Source organism: Onychostoma macrolepis, chromosome 16 (assembly GCF_012432095.1).
Source record: "Onychostoma macrolepis isolate SWU-2019 chromosome 16, ASM1243209v1, whole genome shotgun sequence".
NCBI lineage: Eukaryota > Metazoa > Chordata > Actinopteri > Cypriniformes > Cyprinidae > Onychostoma > Onychostoma macrolepis.
This window is the reverse complement of record NC_081170.1, coordinates 12,006,248-12,023,006: the sequence shown is the minus strand read 5'-3', so window position 1 is coordinate 12,023,006 and position 16,759 is coordinate 12,006,248. Positions and strand designations below refer to the sequence as shown.

The 16,759-nt window shown below is 36.6% G+C and overlaps 3 protein-coding genes across 4 annotated transcripts; 2 read left to right on the top strand and 1 right to left on the bottom strand.

Moving 5' to 3' along the window:
* Positions 1–4,971, bottom strand: dnali1 (dynein, axonemal, light intermediate chain 1). The gene is made up of 6 exons (XM_058746543.1): positions 4,751–4,971; positions 4,482–4,618; positions 3,804–3,973; positions 3,542–3,720; positions 183–347; positions 1–108 (listed from the first exon to the last, which is right to left on the bottom strand). Exons 1-6 carry the CDS (start codon positions 4,829–4,831, stop codon positions 67–69), a joined length of 774 nt encoding a protein of 257 aa, XP_058602526.1. The 5' UTR covers positions 4,832–4,971; the 3' UTR covers positions 1–66.
* Positions 4,972–5,506: 535 nt separating this feature from the next.
* On the top strand, positions 5,507–9,179 carry snip1 (Smad nuclear interacting protein). The gene is made up of 4 exons (XM_058746540.1): positions 5,507–5,818; positions 6,001–6,130; positions 6,984–7,552; positions 8,333–9,179. The coding sequence occupies exons 1-4, from the start codon at positions 5,658–5,660 to the stop codon at positions 8,589–8,591; spliced, it is 1,119 nt and encodes a 372-aa protein (XP_058602523.1). The 5' UTR covers positions 5,507–5,657; the 3' UTR covers positions 8,592–9,179.
* A 147-nt stretch (positions 9,180–9,326) lies between these two features.
* Positions 9,327–13,121, top strand: gpn2 (GPN-loop GTPase 2). Of its 2 annotated transcripts, none has more exons than XM_058746542.1 (6): positions 9,327–9,586; positions 11,625–11,999; positions 12,072–12,228; positions 12,314–12,474; positions 12,555–12,685; positions 12,796–13,121. In XM_058746542.1, exons 2-6 carry the CDS (start codon positions 11,673–11,675, stop codon positions 12,866–12,868), a joined length of 849 nt encoding a protein of 282 aa, XP_058602525.1. In that variant the 5' UTR covers positions 9,327–9,586; positions 11,625–11,672; the 3' UTR covers positions 12,869–13,121. The 2 variants fall into 2 exon arrangements, with proteins under 2 accessions (XP_058602525.1, XP_058602524.1); XM_058746541.1 differs by having other exon boundaries at positions 11,534–11,999.
* Positions 13,122–16,759: the final 3,638 nt, after the last annotated feature.

Below are 16,759 nucleotides of genomic sequence, written 5' to 3'. Positions count from 1 at the left end.
TGCTTTAATAAATGTTTTATTCATTAAAATGGTATGACAGTAAGTGTATTATTATTCTAATAATATTTAGGCCTTATTCCTCAGTGTAATTATGCCTTCCAGTTGTGCCTAAAAAAAATAAATGGTTGCATAAGAGTCTGAAAAATAATCAGAAATCATGATTATGATTATCTCTGCTTTACCTTGAGTTGCTGATTAGTTCGTTTGAGGAACTGAACCTCTTCGGCATGCTTCTTTTCCTCAATTTCCCGCCGTTCTGCTTCCCGTCTCTCGATGGCTTCACATTTAGCTTTCTGCTCGTTCAACAATCTCTCCAAATCTCGCTTCTCACTCTCCAACTCTAAAATCTACCAACAGTTTGTATCTCAGCAAGCAGAAAATGGTAATTTAATGTGTGCTTGTCAGGTCTTTTTTTAAAGGTGTTTTTTTTTTTTTGTCCATACAAACTCAGTGGGGACTAATGTTGCGTTGGACACCACTGACTTTCATTGTAAGTTCAAAATATCTTTTGTGAGTATATGTAATAGTTTTTGTTTTCTGTTACTTGTCTTAAGCCAACAAGTTGAACATGATTTGTTTTTGTTTGGTAAAATACAAGTTATTGTAAGTGTCAGTGTATAGGTTTAGTTTTGTAGCTTGGTTTATTTTTTTTAGAAACAAACTTTATCTTTAGGATATAATTTTTATTATATGTATATTAGGGTGCATCAAAAAACACAATTCTTGAAATATTTTTCCAGTGCATGATGATTTAGGGGTGCCACCGCACATCTGTTTTTGTTGGATAAAGTGGTTAATAGTGCTCAATGGTCGCCATTGAGATCTGAGGTAAACAATACTACAGCTCAAGAAAACTGAGGTGATCTTTCTGTTTGAGGTGATCTTTCTGTGTTGGGTATGTATTATTACATATTACTATCATATCTGTAGTTGTGTCTTTGTATACTTATTTATCATAAGTCATTTAAGTCATATTTATAGGTATTTGGTGCTCATTACATCTAGCTAATGTTAGTTTGCCAACCACAGTTAGCTATCTATGTTAGCTAAGCTTAATAGCTTAACATCAACAGTATTCTAGAGTGGACAATGTCATATTCAGTGTATACAGTGGGTACGAAAAGTATTCAGACCCCCTTAAATTTTTCACTCTTTGTTATATTGCAGCCATTTGCTAAAATCATTTAAGTTCATTTTTTTTTTCCTCATTAATGTACACACAGCACCCCATATTGACAGAAAAACAGAATTGTTGACATTTTTGCAGATTTATTAAAAAAGAAGAACTGAAATATCACATGGTCCTAAGTATTCAGACCCTTTGCTGTGACACTCATATATTTAACTCAGGTGCTGTCCATTTCTTCTGATCATCCTTGAGATGGTTCTGCACCTTCATTTGAGTCCAGCTGTGTTTGATTATACTGATTGGACTTGATTAGGAAAGCCACACACCTGTCTATATAAGACCTTACAGCTCACAGTGCATGTCAGAGCAAATGAGAATCATGAGGTCAAAGGAACTGCCTGAAGAGCTCAGAGACAGAATTGTGGCAAGGCACAGATCTGGCCAAGGTTACAAAAAAAATTCTGCTGCACTTAAGGTTCCTAAGAACACAGTGGCCTCCATAATCCTTAAATGGAAGACGTTTGGGATGACCAGAACCCTTCCTAGAGCTGGCCGTCCGGCCAAACTGAGCTGTCGGGGGAGAAGAGCCTCGGTGAGAGAGGTAAAGAAGAACCCAAAGATCACTGTGGCTGAGCTCCAGAGATGCAGTCGGGAGATGGGAGAAAGTTGTAGAAAGTCAACCATCACTGCAGCCCTCCACCAGTCGGGGCTTTATGGCAGAGTGGCCCGACGGAAGCCTCTCTTCAGTGCAAGACACATGAAAGCCCGCATGGAGTTTGATAAAAAACACCTGAATAAGATTCTCTGGTCTGATGAGACCAAGATAGAACTTTTTGGCCTTAATTCTAAGCGGTATGTGTGGAGAAAACCAGGCACTGCTCATCACCTGTCCAATACAGTCCCAACAGTGAAGCATGGTGGTGGCAGCATCATGCTGTGGGGGTGTTTTTCAGCTGCAGGGACAGGACGACTGGTTGCAATCGAGGGAAAGATGAATGCGGCCAAGTACAGGGATATCCTGGACGAAAACCTTCTCCAGAGTGCTCAGGACCTCAGACTGGGCCGAAGGTTTACCTTCCAACAAGACAATGACCCTAAGCACACAGCTAAAATAACGAAGGAGTGGCTTCACAACAACTCCGTGACTGTTCTTGAATGGCCCAGCCAGAGCCCTGACTTAAACCCAATTGAGCATCTCTGGAGAGACCTAAAAATGGCTGTCCACCAACGTTTACCATCCAACCTGACAGAACTGGAGAGGATCTGCAAGGAGGAATGGCAGAGGATCCCCAAATCCAGGTGTGAAAAACTTGTTGCATCTTTCCCAAAAAGTCTCATGGCTGTATTAGATCAAAAGGGTGCTTCTACTAAATACTGAGCAAAGGGTCTGAATACTTAGGACCATGTGATATTACAGTTTTTCTTTTTTAATAAATTTGCAAAAATGTCAACAATTGTGTTTTTCTGACAATATGGGGTGCTGTGTGTACATTGAGGAAAAAAATGAACTTAAATGATTTTAGCAAATGGCTGCAATATAACAAAGAGTGAAAAATTTAAGAGGGTCTGAATACTTTCTGTACCCACTGTAGATGTCTCATGTTTATTGAGAGTAGCATTGTATTTGTTACAGTAAATTAACATGATGTTGCTCATTGGAGTAGACTCTGGCACAGACTGAGCAATTAAGTTTTAAGTTTAGTTAGTGTCAGCTCTTACCATTTAGGCCCTGTTAGTTGCCAGTGAGTTGTTACTAGAGAGGGTTTGTTCTTTTAAGTGTGTCAGTATCGCCCCTTGTGTTTAACAATAAAGTCAATTAAACTTTATATGTGTGTCCGACATCCATCACTGCTGCACAAAATTCAGGGTAAGACCACGTGAACATGTCCCATTGACCTCCATTCATTTTGTCTATAGGACAAATTAATGGAGAACCTTGAAAGTTGAATTCTGAGAAATGCCCAAGTTGCACAAAGGGCAAACAAACAACTTTTACTTTGATAACCCTATAGAACATGTTACTGTATAAAAGTTCACTGTACTCAACATTTCCAGGTCAACCTTTTGGCAATTAGACAAAAAATTGCACATTTTTCGAAATTTCGCCAAAGTTCATGTGTTAGGTGGCACCCCTAAATCTCAGTGGAATTCCTCAAAACTTTGCAAAAGTAATTTTTATGTTAATTGGAACAAAATGCAATGCCAGCCAAATTGATATTTTGAAATTAAAATTTCCCATTCAAATTTGATGCACCCTAATGTATATACATTAAATGTACATCTAGTCATTTAGCAGACACTTATCCAAAGCAACTATTTTTTGTATGTTATTGTAAAATTAGTTTATGTATAAAAAATGTAAGAAAAAAATTGAATAATTGCTTTCAATAATAATAATTTGCTGCAAATGACCTTGTTCTCCATGTCAGCCATTCCATGCTCTGCTTGAAGTGCTTTCCTCATGCCAAAGGCCACGCTGCTCTCGTACAGTGTTTGATAGGCAGCGATGGTCATGCGAATCTCATCTCTAACTTGCAGCAGCAGGAGGCCCCGCTCGGCACAGTTAATGGTGACCTGTCTGATTAACTCATCTGAGACATTTGAAAGGGGGAATGCCATGTGAATCTCAACAGCTATTAATATGACACTTCATTAGTAATATGTGTATTTTTACCGAAGCATTGAGAGTAGAGCTCCCTGCGCACAGGGCAGATGCCCGTCTCTCTGGCCTGCCTTCCCTGCAGGCTTCTGTCCAGCTGTTCTTGCAAATGAATAACGTCCATGCGTGTGCACGGAGCGCTGGACACCGGCTGCACCCACAACTGGTTGTCCTCCATCCATTCCCTGTAACAGAACCATTTGAAAGATTTATGCTATCTTTCAAAAGTTTGAGGTTGGTAAAAATTTAAAAAATGTCTTTTATGCCCACCAAGGCTGCATTTATTTGGTTAAAATATAAACAGTATCATGACATATTACTTCAATTTAAAACAGGTGTTTTATATTTTATTACATTTTAAAATGTATTCCTGTGATGGCAAAGCTGAATTTTCAGCAGTCATGACGCCAAATGATCCTTCAGAAATCATTCTAATATGCAGATTTGGTTTTGAGGAAACATTTTTTTTTAACATTGCTTATTATTTGTGTGGAAGCCATGATGCATAAGCATTCAGAACATCATTTATGTTCATTAAAAATCTTTTGTAATTTTATATCTGTCAAACTTTTGAACTGTAATGAGATGTGATTAAACAAATATGCAACTAAACTACTGTGTTATGGTAGTATCCGCACCCAGTTAAAGAAAATGTTTAACAAATATACTAATAAACCTCTTATTTTATTTTACCTTGGTGGTAGAATGGCATTCAGGATCTCTTCGGTTTGCTGTTTGCTGGCATCAACTGAGGGGCTCTTGGGTTTGGGTGGAGGAGGGACTGGGCCGCTCTCTACCATCTGTTGGGGACTCACTTTCAAAGGGCGACTCTGAGTCAAATGTGAGACAACATATGAAAAACTAATGTTCAGGCTTCATTACAAGAACAAGGTACGTTATACTTTACGGTGGTTACAGGTTTGTTTTTATTTCTATAAGTTGCATCCAAGAACTGTGCTTACCCTTGGAGACTTCCTCTCTGTATTCTTGCTCACCAACACCGGATAATCATACTTCAGCAAGGAGTCAGTCGGGAGAATCATGCTTATAATGTGGAAGTCTCGAGAAAATATACAGGAATGTTTCAAATTCTGCGTTTTAGTATAAAGCTTCGGATGACTTCGTATAAGTTACCCGCGTAACGCTGCAAAAGTTTCGTTTTGTTGTTTCCCATTGCTATGACAACCGCTCTTTCCCATCACGCAGGTCAGTCCATGAAAGTGAACCAAACTAATCTGGAGAAAATAATTATTATCATTAAATATTAAGTAATTTAAAAGTATTTTAAAAGAATTTGCATACAAATATATTGTATTGTTCTATTTTTCTAATGTTTATGTTCTAAAACACGAGACAGAACTCGCCACTGGGTGGCAGGCTGTTAAAGCAAAAAGGATAATTAATGTCATAATAATAATAATCATAATATCATGTAATATGACTTTGAAGTGAAGGTGCACATTTTACTGTTTACTTGTTTTTTTTTGTTGTTGTTTTTTTACTTATTGTTTTTTTTTTTTAACGATTGTGCTCTAACACTTTTTAATTTTTTTTAATTCCCCCTTTTCCATTTTATTTTGCTATTTACATTATTTAACCCGTTAAAAAAATGTAGCATGTTGTGTCCACAACATTAACATTTCTCTTGTTTCATTTATATATAAACACTATTAAAATTTGAAGCTCTAAAGAAAGCGGAACTAAATTGCTTTTTCAAAAAAAGAAGGGACAGATTTCTTCAGCGTACAAGCTTCGAACCGGAAGTGTTCATGGAAGTTTCGTAAATGCGGTTTGAATCTGTTTTCATGATTTAATTTGGTATGAACGCCTCTTACTTTTTACGAAGCTAATAGGCAACCTTATTTCACAATGGATAACAGGAGACGACACAGAGAATCTCCTGTCCGGGATGTAAAGACAAAAATTAAGCAAGAAAAAGTGAGTCCGTCGCGGCCTTCGCGGGTCCGCCGATCCAGTTCAGGCTCCAGCCGAGGAAGCAGCAGCCCTCCACCGAGACGACGAGACAGCAGGTGAGCGCCCTGTACCTCACAGCCTGTTTATCTTCATGACAGCTCCGCCGAATAGAGAGATTGCTCCTATATTTTAATCTGGACATTCCATTAAAATACTGTAGCATGTGGGGATGATCAACAAGTCGTTGTATTTGTAGTCAGTAGTTTCATACAAGATGCTTTCTGAACTGTATTTGTAGATCACCTGTCAGAAGAAAGGAGAGGTCACCAGCGAGGAGAGACCGTTCATCGGGCAGACAGCAGGAGAGGTCGCCTCGACCCCGGAGAAGTAGAAGCCCACACCGCAGCACTGACGTTAGGATAAAGCGGGTATCCAGTTTTGTAGGATCAAACTGATACATATCAGCTTGTCTTAAGCTAACAAGTTACGCAATGTCATGAACTGACAAGAAAGCTGTTTTTAAAAAGTACATAGGGCTTTGTCTCAAAACTTATAGGGCCTTCGTGAGGAAAAATTGCATTATAATATAATTTGACTCTTAGCATAGCAGGCCATATTATTTTGTTTAATTTGTATTGAAATACATTATTATTGCTTCTTTGTGTGTGTTAAATTGTTGATATTTTGATATTTTAGTGTATTTAATAAGCAAAATTATCGTTTTTGTTTACAAAATAAATATGTACAGTTACATTGACATTATATATATGTATGTGCGCACAGTCTTTTAAATAATGAAATTTGCTTAATGCCGTTATTTATTTTTTAGCAACATTAATTGAGGTTTTATTTTCATTACAAGAGCAAGTTGATCACATATTAGCTTGCCATAAGATGATAATGAGATACAACATAATTCATATTTAGTATATTATTTTTACTTAATAGACAATATGAGTTAAAATGCTAGTTATTATATGCATGTCTCCATATACTCTGTCATGTAGGCTTTCTTTGTAGTTTTAATAAATAATATTAATAACTGTTGTTTACAGATATATAATTGTTATAATTAAATATTATAAATGCTAGATATTTTAATTAGATATGTATAAATTTACATGTGTTAAGATATTTTAGAATTTTATATATATATATATATTTATTTTTTCAACTGCTTTCAGTAATAATTATTGAAATTTATATAAATAATATTTATTATTGTTATTGAAAGCAACTAAAAAGGTGTACTGTACTAAGTGGAGTGTGCTAAAACTACAGGAGCAAGATGATCCCAGAGGATCTGAAAGTCATCGGCATCGTGAGAGAAGGGACGATTCAGATGATCGCAGGATGAAAAGGGAGGGAGAGCGGCCTCGGCAAAGAGAGCGAGACAGAGAACAGAACAGAAATAGGGCAAGAGAACGGGATGCCCACATACAACAGCAACAGCAGGCTGAGAGGGAACGGCATAATGAACGGCGGCGGGAGAATCGCCTCAGGCAGGAGGCTCAGAGTGGCAGTGGTAATGAGGAGCATGAGTTTGGTGGTGAAAACACTGGTGATTCCGAACCTGCAGCGGACAAGGAAAAGCCCAACTTTGAACTATCAGGTGCCCTGGTGGAAGATACCAATACATTCAGGGGGGTGGTGATTAAGTATAATGAGCCTCCCGAGGCCAGGATCCCTAAACGAAGATGGCGTTTGTACCCCTTTAAGAATGACGAGCCGCTTCCAGTCATGTACATCCACAGACAGAGTGCATATCTACTTGGACGACAGAGGAAGATTGCAGACATTCCTATCGACCACCCCTCGTGTTCCAAGCAGCATGCCGTTTTTCAGTACAGGTCAGAACAAAAATAAAAGATATTTAGTAAATAGTTCACCTAAAAATGATAATTCTGTCATTATTTATTCTTCCTCATCTGTATGAATTTCTTTCTTCTGTTGATCACAAAAGAAGATATTTTGATGTGTTGGTAACCAAATGTGACCCTGGACCACAAAACCAGTCTTAAGTGTCAATTTTTCAAAATTGAGATTTATACAGCATCTGAAAGCTGAATAAATAAGCTTTCCATTGATGTATGGTTTGTTAAGATCGGACAATATTTGTCCGAGATACAACTATTTGAAAATCTGGAATCTGAGGGTGCAAAAAAATCAAAATATTGAGAAAATCGCCTTTAAAGTTGTCCAAATTAAGTTCTTAGCAATGCATATTACTAATCAAAAATTAAGTTTTGATATAATTACAGTAAGAAATTTACAAAATATCTTCATGGAACATGATCTTTACTTAATATCCTAATGATTTTTGGCATAAAAGAAAAATTGATCATTTTGACCCATACAATGTATTTTTGGCTATTACTACAAATATACCCCAGCGACTTCAGACTGGTTTTGTGGTCCAGGGTCACAAATAGTTTACTGTAGCAATTAACATGGTGTTCTTTTTTTTCTTTTTTTTTTCCATAATATGAAAGTTAATGTACATCACAGTACAGAAGAAAACATATTGTTGCTATTTTCACTACATTGCGACTTTAAAAATGTCAATAAATATCATTGAATTCAAGTGTTAATTTCTTCATAATGATTTAACTTTCGTCTCTCATCTCCAGATTAGTGGAGTTCACACGGGCGGACGGCACCATGGGCAGGAGAGTGAAGCCGTACATGATCGATCTGGGTTCTGGTAATGGAACCTACCTGAACAATCAGCGTATAGAACCTCAGCGTTACTATGAGCTCAAAGAGAAGGATGTGCTGAAGTTTGGCTTCAGCAGCAGAGAGTATGTGCTCCTTCATGAGTTCTCCGACACAGCCGAGGTTGACGCAAAGAAGGAGGAAGAAGAAGATGATGAAGGCCTGGATGAGTAGTTCTTGTCTCAATGTTTACCAAAGTTACCTGTTTTGGGCTGGACTCTTTTAAAGAGTTTCATCAGTAGGAACAGGACCAGCATGAATTTCTTAATTCAGAATTTCCTTATGGACAATGAAAGAATCTCGCTTCAGCCTGCCCAAGTTGTCTGTATGACTCTATTCTCAGGTGGATAGTTTTGTATCCCATCAAACTGTGTACAGTGTTGTTCTTCAAAACAAGTGCTCAATGCCAGAACTAATTCATCTTCAAAAAAAAAAAGCATATATATTTTGGATACTCTTGAAGTAGTGCATATAATGTCCAGATTTGGTAACTGTAAATATACTGAATGTATTTGATGTGAGTGCTTGTTTCATGTCTTTTGTTTTGTAGTCTATGTGATTAGATACATTCTATGTCCTGGTTAGTTGAACCAGTCTTTTTTTGCGCCAACGGATTATCATCCTCGTGGTTATGGAGACTCATCTGAATATTGCTATACAAAACATGGCATCTTACTTTAGATATTTTCTGTTCTCTCACAGTACATTCATATTTGATTTTTAGATGTTTTGTATTGTAAAATAAAGATGGATAATAATGAATGTTGGCATTTTGATTGACTGCACACGTAAGAGTAAATGAGGAAATCTGAAAGCGATAAACCAGACATTGTTTCTTTGTCGAATAATTATGTATGCAGTGAATTTAGTGTTATATATTCAATAATTAAGTCTACATTATTATAAGTTGTTATTTGAATTAAGCTATCACAATATACACAGTGCTCGGAGCCACAAAGCTCACATTTTGTCCTTTAAATAATACATTTTCTTAGTAAAAACAAAGTTTCCTCCGATTTATAAAGTGCAGTTCTGTAAAGTTTATATATTCTCTAAGAAAAGACGCAAAGTCAATTTTGCGTGGCTTTTATTTTGAAATCCCCTACTTCCTGTTTCCGTCACGTTTATAGCGTCATGTTGCAGCGAAATAATTCACTTGACTTCCAAAGGTTTGTGTATATGTGTTTTGTTATATGTATATTTGTTTTACGCTATTAGATGTATTTGGTTTTACATATACATTAATTCTAGTTTAATTTGGTTTTGTCCTGTCTGTCTGAATGAGTTTGTTTACGGGTGCCTCTATTCCCAGACCGCGCAAATCTACAGTAACGTTCTGTTCTGTAGTAAATAAAAACGATCATCAATATTTGAAAATTAAATAAATTACCATCACTTATTTTAAGCTCCTTTTTATTCTTCAATCTTTCTTGAAGACAGTTTATAAAATGAAAATTCCGTCGTCACACCTTCATGTTCCGTGATTGTTTTTTCCATGTAACGTTAAGTTATTCATACAACATAAAAAAACAACATGCTCAAGTCTTTTAACTTGGAAAAAATATATATACAGGTGCTGGTCATATAATTAGAATATCATCAAAAAGTTGATTTATTTCACTAATTCCATTCAAAAAGTGAAACTTGTATATTATATTCATTCATTACACACAGACTGATATATTTCAAATGTTTATTTCTTTTCATTTTGATGATTATAACTGACAACTAAGGAAAATCCCAAATTCAGTATCTCAGAAAATTAGAATATTACTTAAGACCAATACAAAGAAAGGATTTTTAGAAATCTTGGCCAACTGAAAAGTATGAGCATGTACAGCACTCAATACTTAATTGGGGCTCCTTTTGCCTGAATTACTGCAGCAATGCGGCGTGGCATGGAGTCGATCAGTCTGTGGCACTGCTCAGGTGTTATGAGAGCCCAGGTTGCTCTGATAGTGGCCTTCAGCTCTTCTGCATTGTTGGGTCTGGCATATCTCATCTTCCTCTTCACAATACCCCATAGATTTTCTATGGGGTTAAGGTCAGGCGAGTTTGCTGGCCAATCAAGCACAGTAACACCATGGTCATTAAACCAGATACTGGTTGCTTTGGCACTGTGTGCAGGTGCCAAGCCCTGTTGGAAAATGAAATCTGCATCTCCATAAAGTTGGTCAGCAGCAGGAAGCATGAACTGCTCTAAAATTTCCTGGTAGATGGCTGCGTTGACTGTGGACATCAGAAAACACAGTGGACCAACACCAGCAGATGACATGGCAGCCCAAATCATCACTGACTGTGGAAACTTCACACTGGACTTCAAGCAACATGGATTCTGTGCCTCTCCACTCTTCCTCCAGACTCTGGGACCTTGATTTCCAAATGAAATGCAAAATTTACTTTCATCTGAAAAGAGGACTTTGGACCACTGAGCAACAGTCCAGTTCTTTTTCTCCACAGCCCAGTTAAGATGCTTCTGACGTTGTCTCTGGTTCAGAAGTGGCTTGGTAGCCCTTTTCCTGAAGACGTCTGAGCGTGGTGACTCTTGATGTACTGACTCTAGCTTCAGTTCTCTCCTTGTGAAGCTCTCACAAGTGTTTGAATCAGCTTTGCTTGACTGTATTCTCAAGCTTGCGGTCATCCCTGTTGCTTGTGCACCTTTTCCTACCCAAATTCTTCCTTCCAGTCAACTTTGCATTTAATATGCTGTATTGATACAGCACTCTGTAAACAGCCACACCTTTCAGTAATGAACCTCTGTGACTTACCCTCTCTGTCAATGTTCGTCTTCTGGATCATTGCCAAGTCAGCAGTCTTCCCCATTAATGTGGTTTCAAAGAACAAGAGATACCCAGAATTTATACTGTAGGGATGGTCATTAATTGAAACTCAAATATTCTAATTTTCTGAGATACTGAATTTGGGATTTTCCTTAGTTGTCAGTTATAATCATCAAAATTAAAAGAAATAAACATTTGAAATATATCAGTCTGTGTGTAATGAATGAATATAATATACAAGTTTCACTTTTTGAATGGAATTAGTGAAATAAATCAACTTTTTGATGATATTCTAATTATATGACCAGCACCTGTATGTTTTCTCCTCTCTTTTAGATGTAGCCTAGTTTCTTCAGTTGCATAGTGGTGAACCTGCTTCATCATGACCTCATCAAATCCTTCAAAACCATCTCTACATTTTGGCCAGGTTGTGATTGGTCCACCTGGCTCAGGTAAAACCACTTACTGCCGGGGCATGCAAGAGTTCCTCAGCCACCTCGGGCGCAAGGTAGTCATTGTGAACCTGGATCCTGCCAATGAAGGTCTGCCCTATCCGTGTGCCGTGGATATATCAGAGCTCGTCACTCTGGACGATGTGATGGACGGTCTAAAACTTGGCCCCAATGGTGGCCTTATCTATTCTATGGAATACTTAGAGGCAAATTTGGACTGGTTAGAGACCAAGCTGAAGCACCACCACGACTGCTACTTTCTTTTTGACTGCCCAGGTCAGGTGGAACTTTACACTCACCATAATTCGGTGAAGAATATATTTGCACAGATGTCAAAGTGGAATTTCAGGGTAAGTAGATGGTGAGAACGTTGAACTCCTTTTGTGATTTACTAAGATTCTAATTTCATCTGATATTGGCAGCTGACCGCAGTGCATCTGGTGGATTCCCATTATTGTGCTGATCCGGCCAAGTTCATCTCTGTACTGTGTACATCTCTGTCCACCATGCTGCATGTTGAATTGCCACATGTCAATGTGCTCTCAAAAATGGACCTCATTGAGCAGTATGGCAAACTTGGTAAGATAATATAGTCCAGACTGGTGCAGAAATGTCTGATTTGTGGATGTACTTTAATGTAATACCAACTCTTTTTTTTTATAAGCATTCAATTTAGACTTCTACACTGAAGTTCTGGACTTGACGTATTTGGTGGAGCATCTCTCCTCAGACCCTTTCTTCAAAAAGTTTCACCACCTGAATGTGAAGTTGGCTGAAGTGATCCAGGACTACAGCTTGGTGTCTTTTGTTCCTCTTAATGTGCAGGTTAGTGCTCACTTTTGTAATTGTAATGAAATGCATGCAGATTTGTGGCATGATTTTTGACCATTGTTATTTCCCTACAGGATAAGGAAAGCATGACTCAGGTTCTGAGAACTGTGGACAAAGCTAATGGCTACTGTTTTGGAGACCTGGAGGAGAGGAACCTGCAGGCCATGATGTCTGCTTCAGTCGGAGCAGACTTCCAGTTCAGCACGTATCCTTATCGTACTGTTTAGTTTGCTGTTTTTGTTGTTGTTAACACAATTCTGTTCATTTCTGCAGTCACATTGCTGAATTTTGATTGTCCTTAACCATTTGCCTCAGAACTCTTAGTGTACAGGAGAAATACATGGAGGCCACTGGGAAAACTGTGGAGGATGTAGTTATGGACTTGTAACCATTTTTATATTGATTAAAAAAAAAGTCAAACGAAAAAGCAATTTGCAGAGGTCTTATTTCACACATTCAAACACACTGCAGACACAGTTTCACAAATGAGCAAATAAAATAAATAATACAAGAAGTAATAAATGTTTTTTGTTCCCCACATTGAAATTTGTGTATTCACATAACAGTTGAAATGTTGTTTTTAAATTGCAATTTTACAGTAACAAGAATTGTCTTAAACTAGTGCTGTCAAACGATTAATCGCATCCCAAAATAAAAGTTTTTGTTTACAAAATATATGTACTGTGCATATTTATTATGTATATATAAATACACACCCTTACAGTATATATATTGGAAATATTTACATGCTTATATATTTATATTCTTAGATTTTATATTATATATAAATATATTTAATATATAAACACAACATATTTTTCTTAAATATATACATGCATGTGTTTGGATTTATATATACATAATAAATATACACAGCACACATATATTATGTAAACAAAAACTTTTATTTTAGATGCGATTAATTGCAATTAATTGTTTGACAGCACTATCTTAAGATATCTTAAATACATAAAACAGTCGTTTTAGATACATGCATTGCAAAATGTTTTCTACATAAGCAATAGTTAGACAATTAATTGTATCAGATGGATTTTTCAAGTTAAATAATACACTATTCATCTTATTTTGCAATAAAAACTTATTTTGTTTGTTCTGTATCTAAGAAACAATGTTCTTATGTATCTAAGCAAAGTACTGTTTGTCCACAGTAAAACCAAATCTCATTATTTCAGCTTGAGTTGCACTGATAGAAGGAAACTGAGAATGAGTGTTTTGGATTTCGTAGACCTGCCTCTTAGTGTTTGAGCTTGAAAAATTTAATGCTAAATAGGGTAATTAACTTTTAACAGCTTATAAATGAGTGTGTATGGCCAGTGGAGAGTATCACCACTAGAGGTCACTATCGTAACGGCTACGTGTTCACACAGTAGTCAGCTTTTCCTCGTTTACCACTGAATTTTGAAAAACTGCAGTTGCCTGAATTTTTATTCTGTGACCGAATTAGAGACAGTTTAAGGCCAATGAGACACTAAAATAACTAACAAACGATTGGCGTGCTTAAATGTGTGAAATTGGGGACAATTTAAAAGGGAATCAATTAACGCTGCTGGTTTTTATTATTTGGTACACCCTTATAAAACAGTACATGAAGGTTCTGGTTTTGTTTTTTCGTTTACACGTTTTCTTTCCCGCTCTCTTGATACATGGCGCGTAATTTGCTAACTTGTGGCAGAGAACCTTTATCGAGCCGGATCACCTTTCCTATCATGTGTAGTCTGGACCTTGAAAAAGGCCTTCTCACTCGCGGAGGAACACAGGAATGCATTGTACACGAAAGGGAGACATGACAACTATGTTAGATAGTGCTCGGTGTTTGTTGAACTTGTCTTTTTGGTCATGTTTTTCTTCCTAATATCAGTTAAATATGATCTAGTCATTCAAACTTATGTATGAAAGTGCCAGAGCATCCCTCATGAATAAATCTCCACAACAGTCACCTTAACACATACTTGTGCGAGCCACGGAAGTATTCCGGGAACCAAAAAGAAGTGCTTCGCCTCTTAGCGCACTCGGTTTGAGAACTGTGGAAAACGCGGAATGGATTACGATCATTATATTGCACTCTAAAAACGTTTGTGACAGTCAGATGATTTAGTAACATTTAAATATAACTAAATATGCTGCGATATACGTTCACAGACAGCTGAAAAAGAATGTTAAGATTGTAATATTCTTGTAATTAGTGCACAAACAGGACTGCGCTATTCCACGGTGTATGTGTCATTAGAAATTCATGCGTTATCCATGTCAGTTCATAATCCAGTCCACATTTTAGTTGAATCTGCAGGGTAAAAACAGGAGGCAGACAGGGAATGGAGTTGGCAATGTGAAATCTGTTTCTGCTTTACAGGGTCTGAGTATGTGCAAGCTTGGCACTATATTTGCTCTAGGCATCATTTAGGGTGATAAAAGAAGTTTAGATTTTTTCAGTATGACAGGAGCTACTTGGTGTATGGCTATTACACTCAAAGAAATAGTAAAGTGTTTCTTTATTCAGTTATTTTTCTCAGTTTCCTTCTATTCAGGGCTATGATTTCATGATATTTGAATTCTGTTTAAAGAAATTCAAATACAATAAAGTTGACAGTGACACATTATTGCAAATTTTAGAACAAAGGTGCAATAAATATAGTGTAATTTGCTGGTTAGGGTTGTAGAATTGAATTTGCCTCAGATATTATACATACATTGTAGGCCACATGAAATCCTTGGAAGTTTCCCTCAAAATTTGAAAAAGTAGGCAATACGATGTGTTTATGTAAGTTGTATGGCAGGTAAATAGAGTATGGCGTGTATGTATATATATATATACACACACACACATACAAGTTTTTTATAATATATTATTTTTTTTATTTGTTTGAAATTGAGCTTCAAGCCAGAGTATTTCCTCAGGCAAATGATGTCACCATGAACATATATTTTTTATTGTTATGAATGTCATGAGTGTGTGCCAAACACACGATTATGCCCCAGTTATGGTTTTCCTATAGCTCTCTGGAGTGGTACTTCCTTCCCTAGCACACTTCAGAGAGTAATTTTGTGTGTGTGACGGCTGCCCAGCAACCTGCTGGCTGAGGACCAACTTCCTTGTGTCTGCTCTTGCTACTTTATGGATTCCCATGTGGGGGTGTGTCTGAGAACAAGGGATTGAATGAAACTCTGATTGAATGAAGGGCTCTGCTGAGCAGTTTCCTCCCTTTACCAGCAGTGTATACATGTGGCTTATTGGTGCACTGAGGGTCATGAAAGGGTTTGAATACACATGGTTTTGTTTACACAGAAAATGTGCCATACTTTGTACTCTGCCTCATTAAAACTGTTGACAAACAAGGACAGATGAAAGCCGTGCTTGTTTGGCTTTCATTTTTTCGCTTGGAAATCTCAGCAAAATCATTATATGTCTTCCAGATTTCATTCTCTCGCAGTAATTTTATGCAAGGAGCAGTCTTTAAAATGATATCATTTCATGCCATTTAGAGAAGGATAACGTAAAATCTACAACTATTACATTTTCACTATTTAGCACAATTTATTGGATTTAATTAATTGTTGTCTCTTCAAACAAATGTTAAGATTTACCATCTAAATATTCACTATGTGGATCGTTTACATGTCTACTTACAGTAAATATCACAGTTCAAGACTGATTTGTGTTTTGTATTGATTGGCTTTCTTGTAGCTCAACTGGTAGATCTTAATGCTAGCAACACCAAGGTCATGGGTTTGATTCCCATGGAATACTAATGCTGCCAAATTTATACATTGAATCAGGGTTATTGTTGTTAACTAAAACCATAGCAAAACATTTTCATTACTTGAAATAAAATTAACGTTAGCTAAAATAAAATAAAAAGACTTATTTTCAGCTATATATTTCAACTAGTTACCATGGCTACATTTCTCATTACGGTTGTCTAGCCTGAAGTACTAATTGAAGTAAATCTAAAACTTAAAAACTATTAAAAAAAACAAAACTATACAGACATATTTAAAAAGAAACAAAAAAACTGTAATAAAATGGCAAAACAACAAAATGAGTTAAAGTTTAACTAAATTTGCAATGAAAACAATTAAGTTAAAATACTACTTGATAAAAGCATTTTCTGAAGGCATAAAATGAAAATTTGCTAATGTAACACTAAATAGTTATTTCATTAATATAGTATTATAAATATATATAGCTCTGATAATTCACTTTTTACAATTAATTCCATTATCTCTGCTAATTTGTTGTATAAAATAACATCATACTTTA

Excerpts from the sequence above, each read along its gene's own strand:
- gpn2 (XM_058746541.1), top strand. The coding sequence starts at position 11,580 with ATGACCTCATCAAATCCTTCAAAACCATCTCTACATTTTGGCCAGGTT. Across the intron at positions 12,229-12,313 it reads TGAGCAGTATGGCAAACTTG|CATTCAATTTAGACTTCTAC; the intron begins GTAAGATAATAT and ends TTTTTTTATAAG. Across the intron at positions 12,475-12,554 it reads TTGTTCCTCTTAATGTGCAG|GATAAGGAAAGCATGACTCA; the intron begins GTTAGTGCTCAC and ends ATTTCCCTACAG.
- dnali1 (XM_058746543.1), bottom strand. The coding sequence starts at position 4,831 with ATGATTCTCCCGACTGACTCCTTGCTGAAGTATGATTATCCGGTGTTG. Across the intron at positions 3,974-4,481 it reads AATGCCATTCTACCACCAAG|GGAATGGATGGAGGACAACC; the intron begins GTAAAATAAAAT and ends GTTCTGTTACAG. Across the intron at positions 348-3,541 it reads TGGCTGACATGGAGAACAAG|ATTTTAGAGTTGGAGAGTGA; the intron begins GTCATTTGCAGC and ends AACTGTTGGTAG.
- snip1 (XM_058746540.1), top strand. The coding sequence starts at position 5,658 with ATGGATAACAGGAGACGACACAGAGAATCTCCTGTCCGGGATGTAAAG. Across the intron at positions 5,819-6,000 it reads CCGAGACGACGAGACAGCAG|ATCACCTGTCAGAAGAAAGG; the intron begins GTGAGCGCCCTG and ends CTGTATTTGTAG. Across the intron at positions 6,131-6,983 it reads CTGACGTTAGGATAAAGCGG|GAGCAAGATGATCCCAGAGG; the intron begins GTATCCAGTTTT and ends CTAAAACTACAG.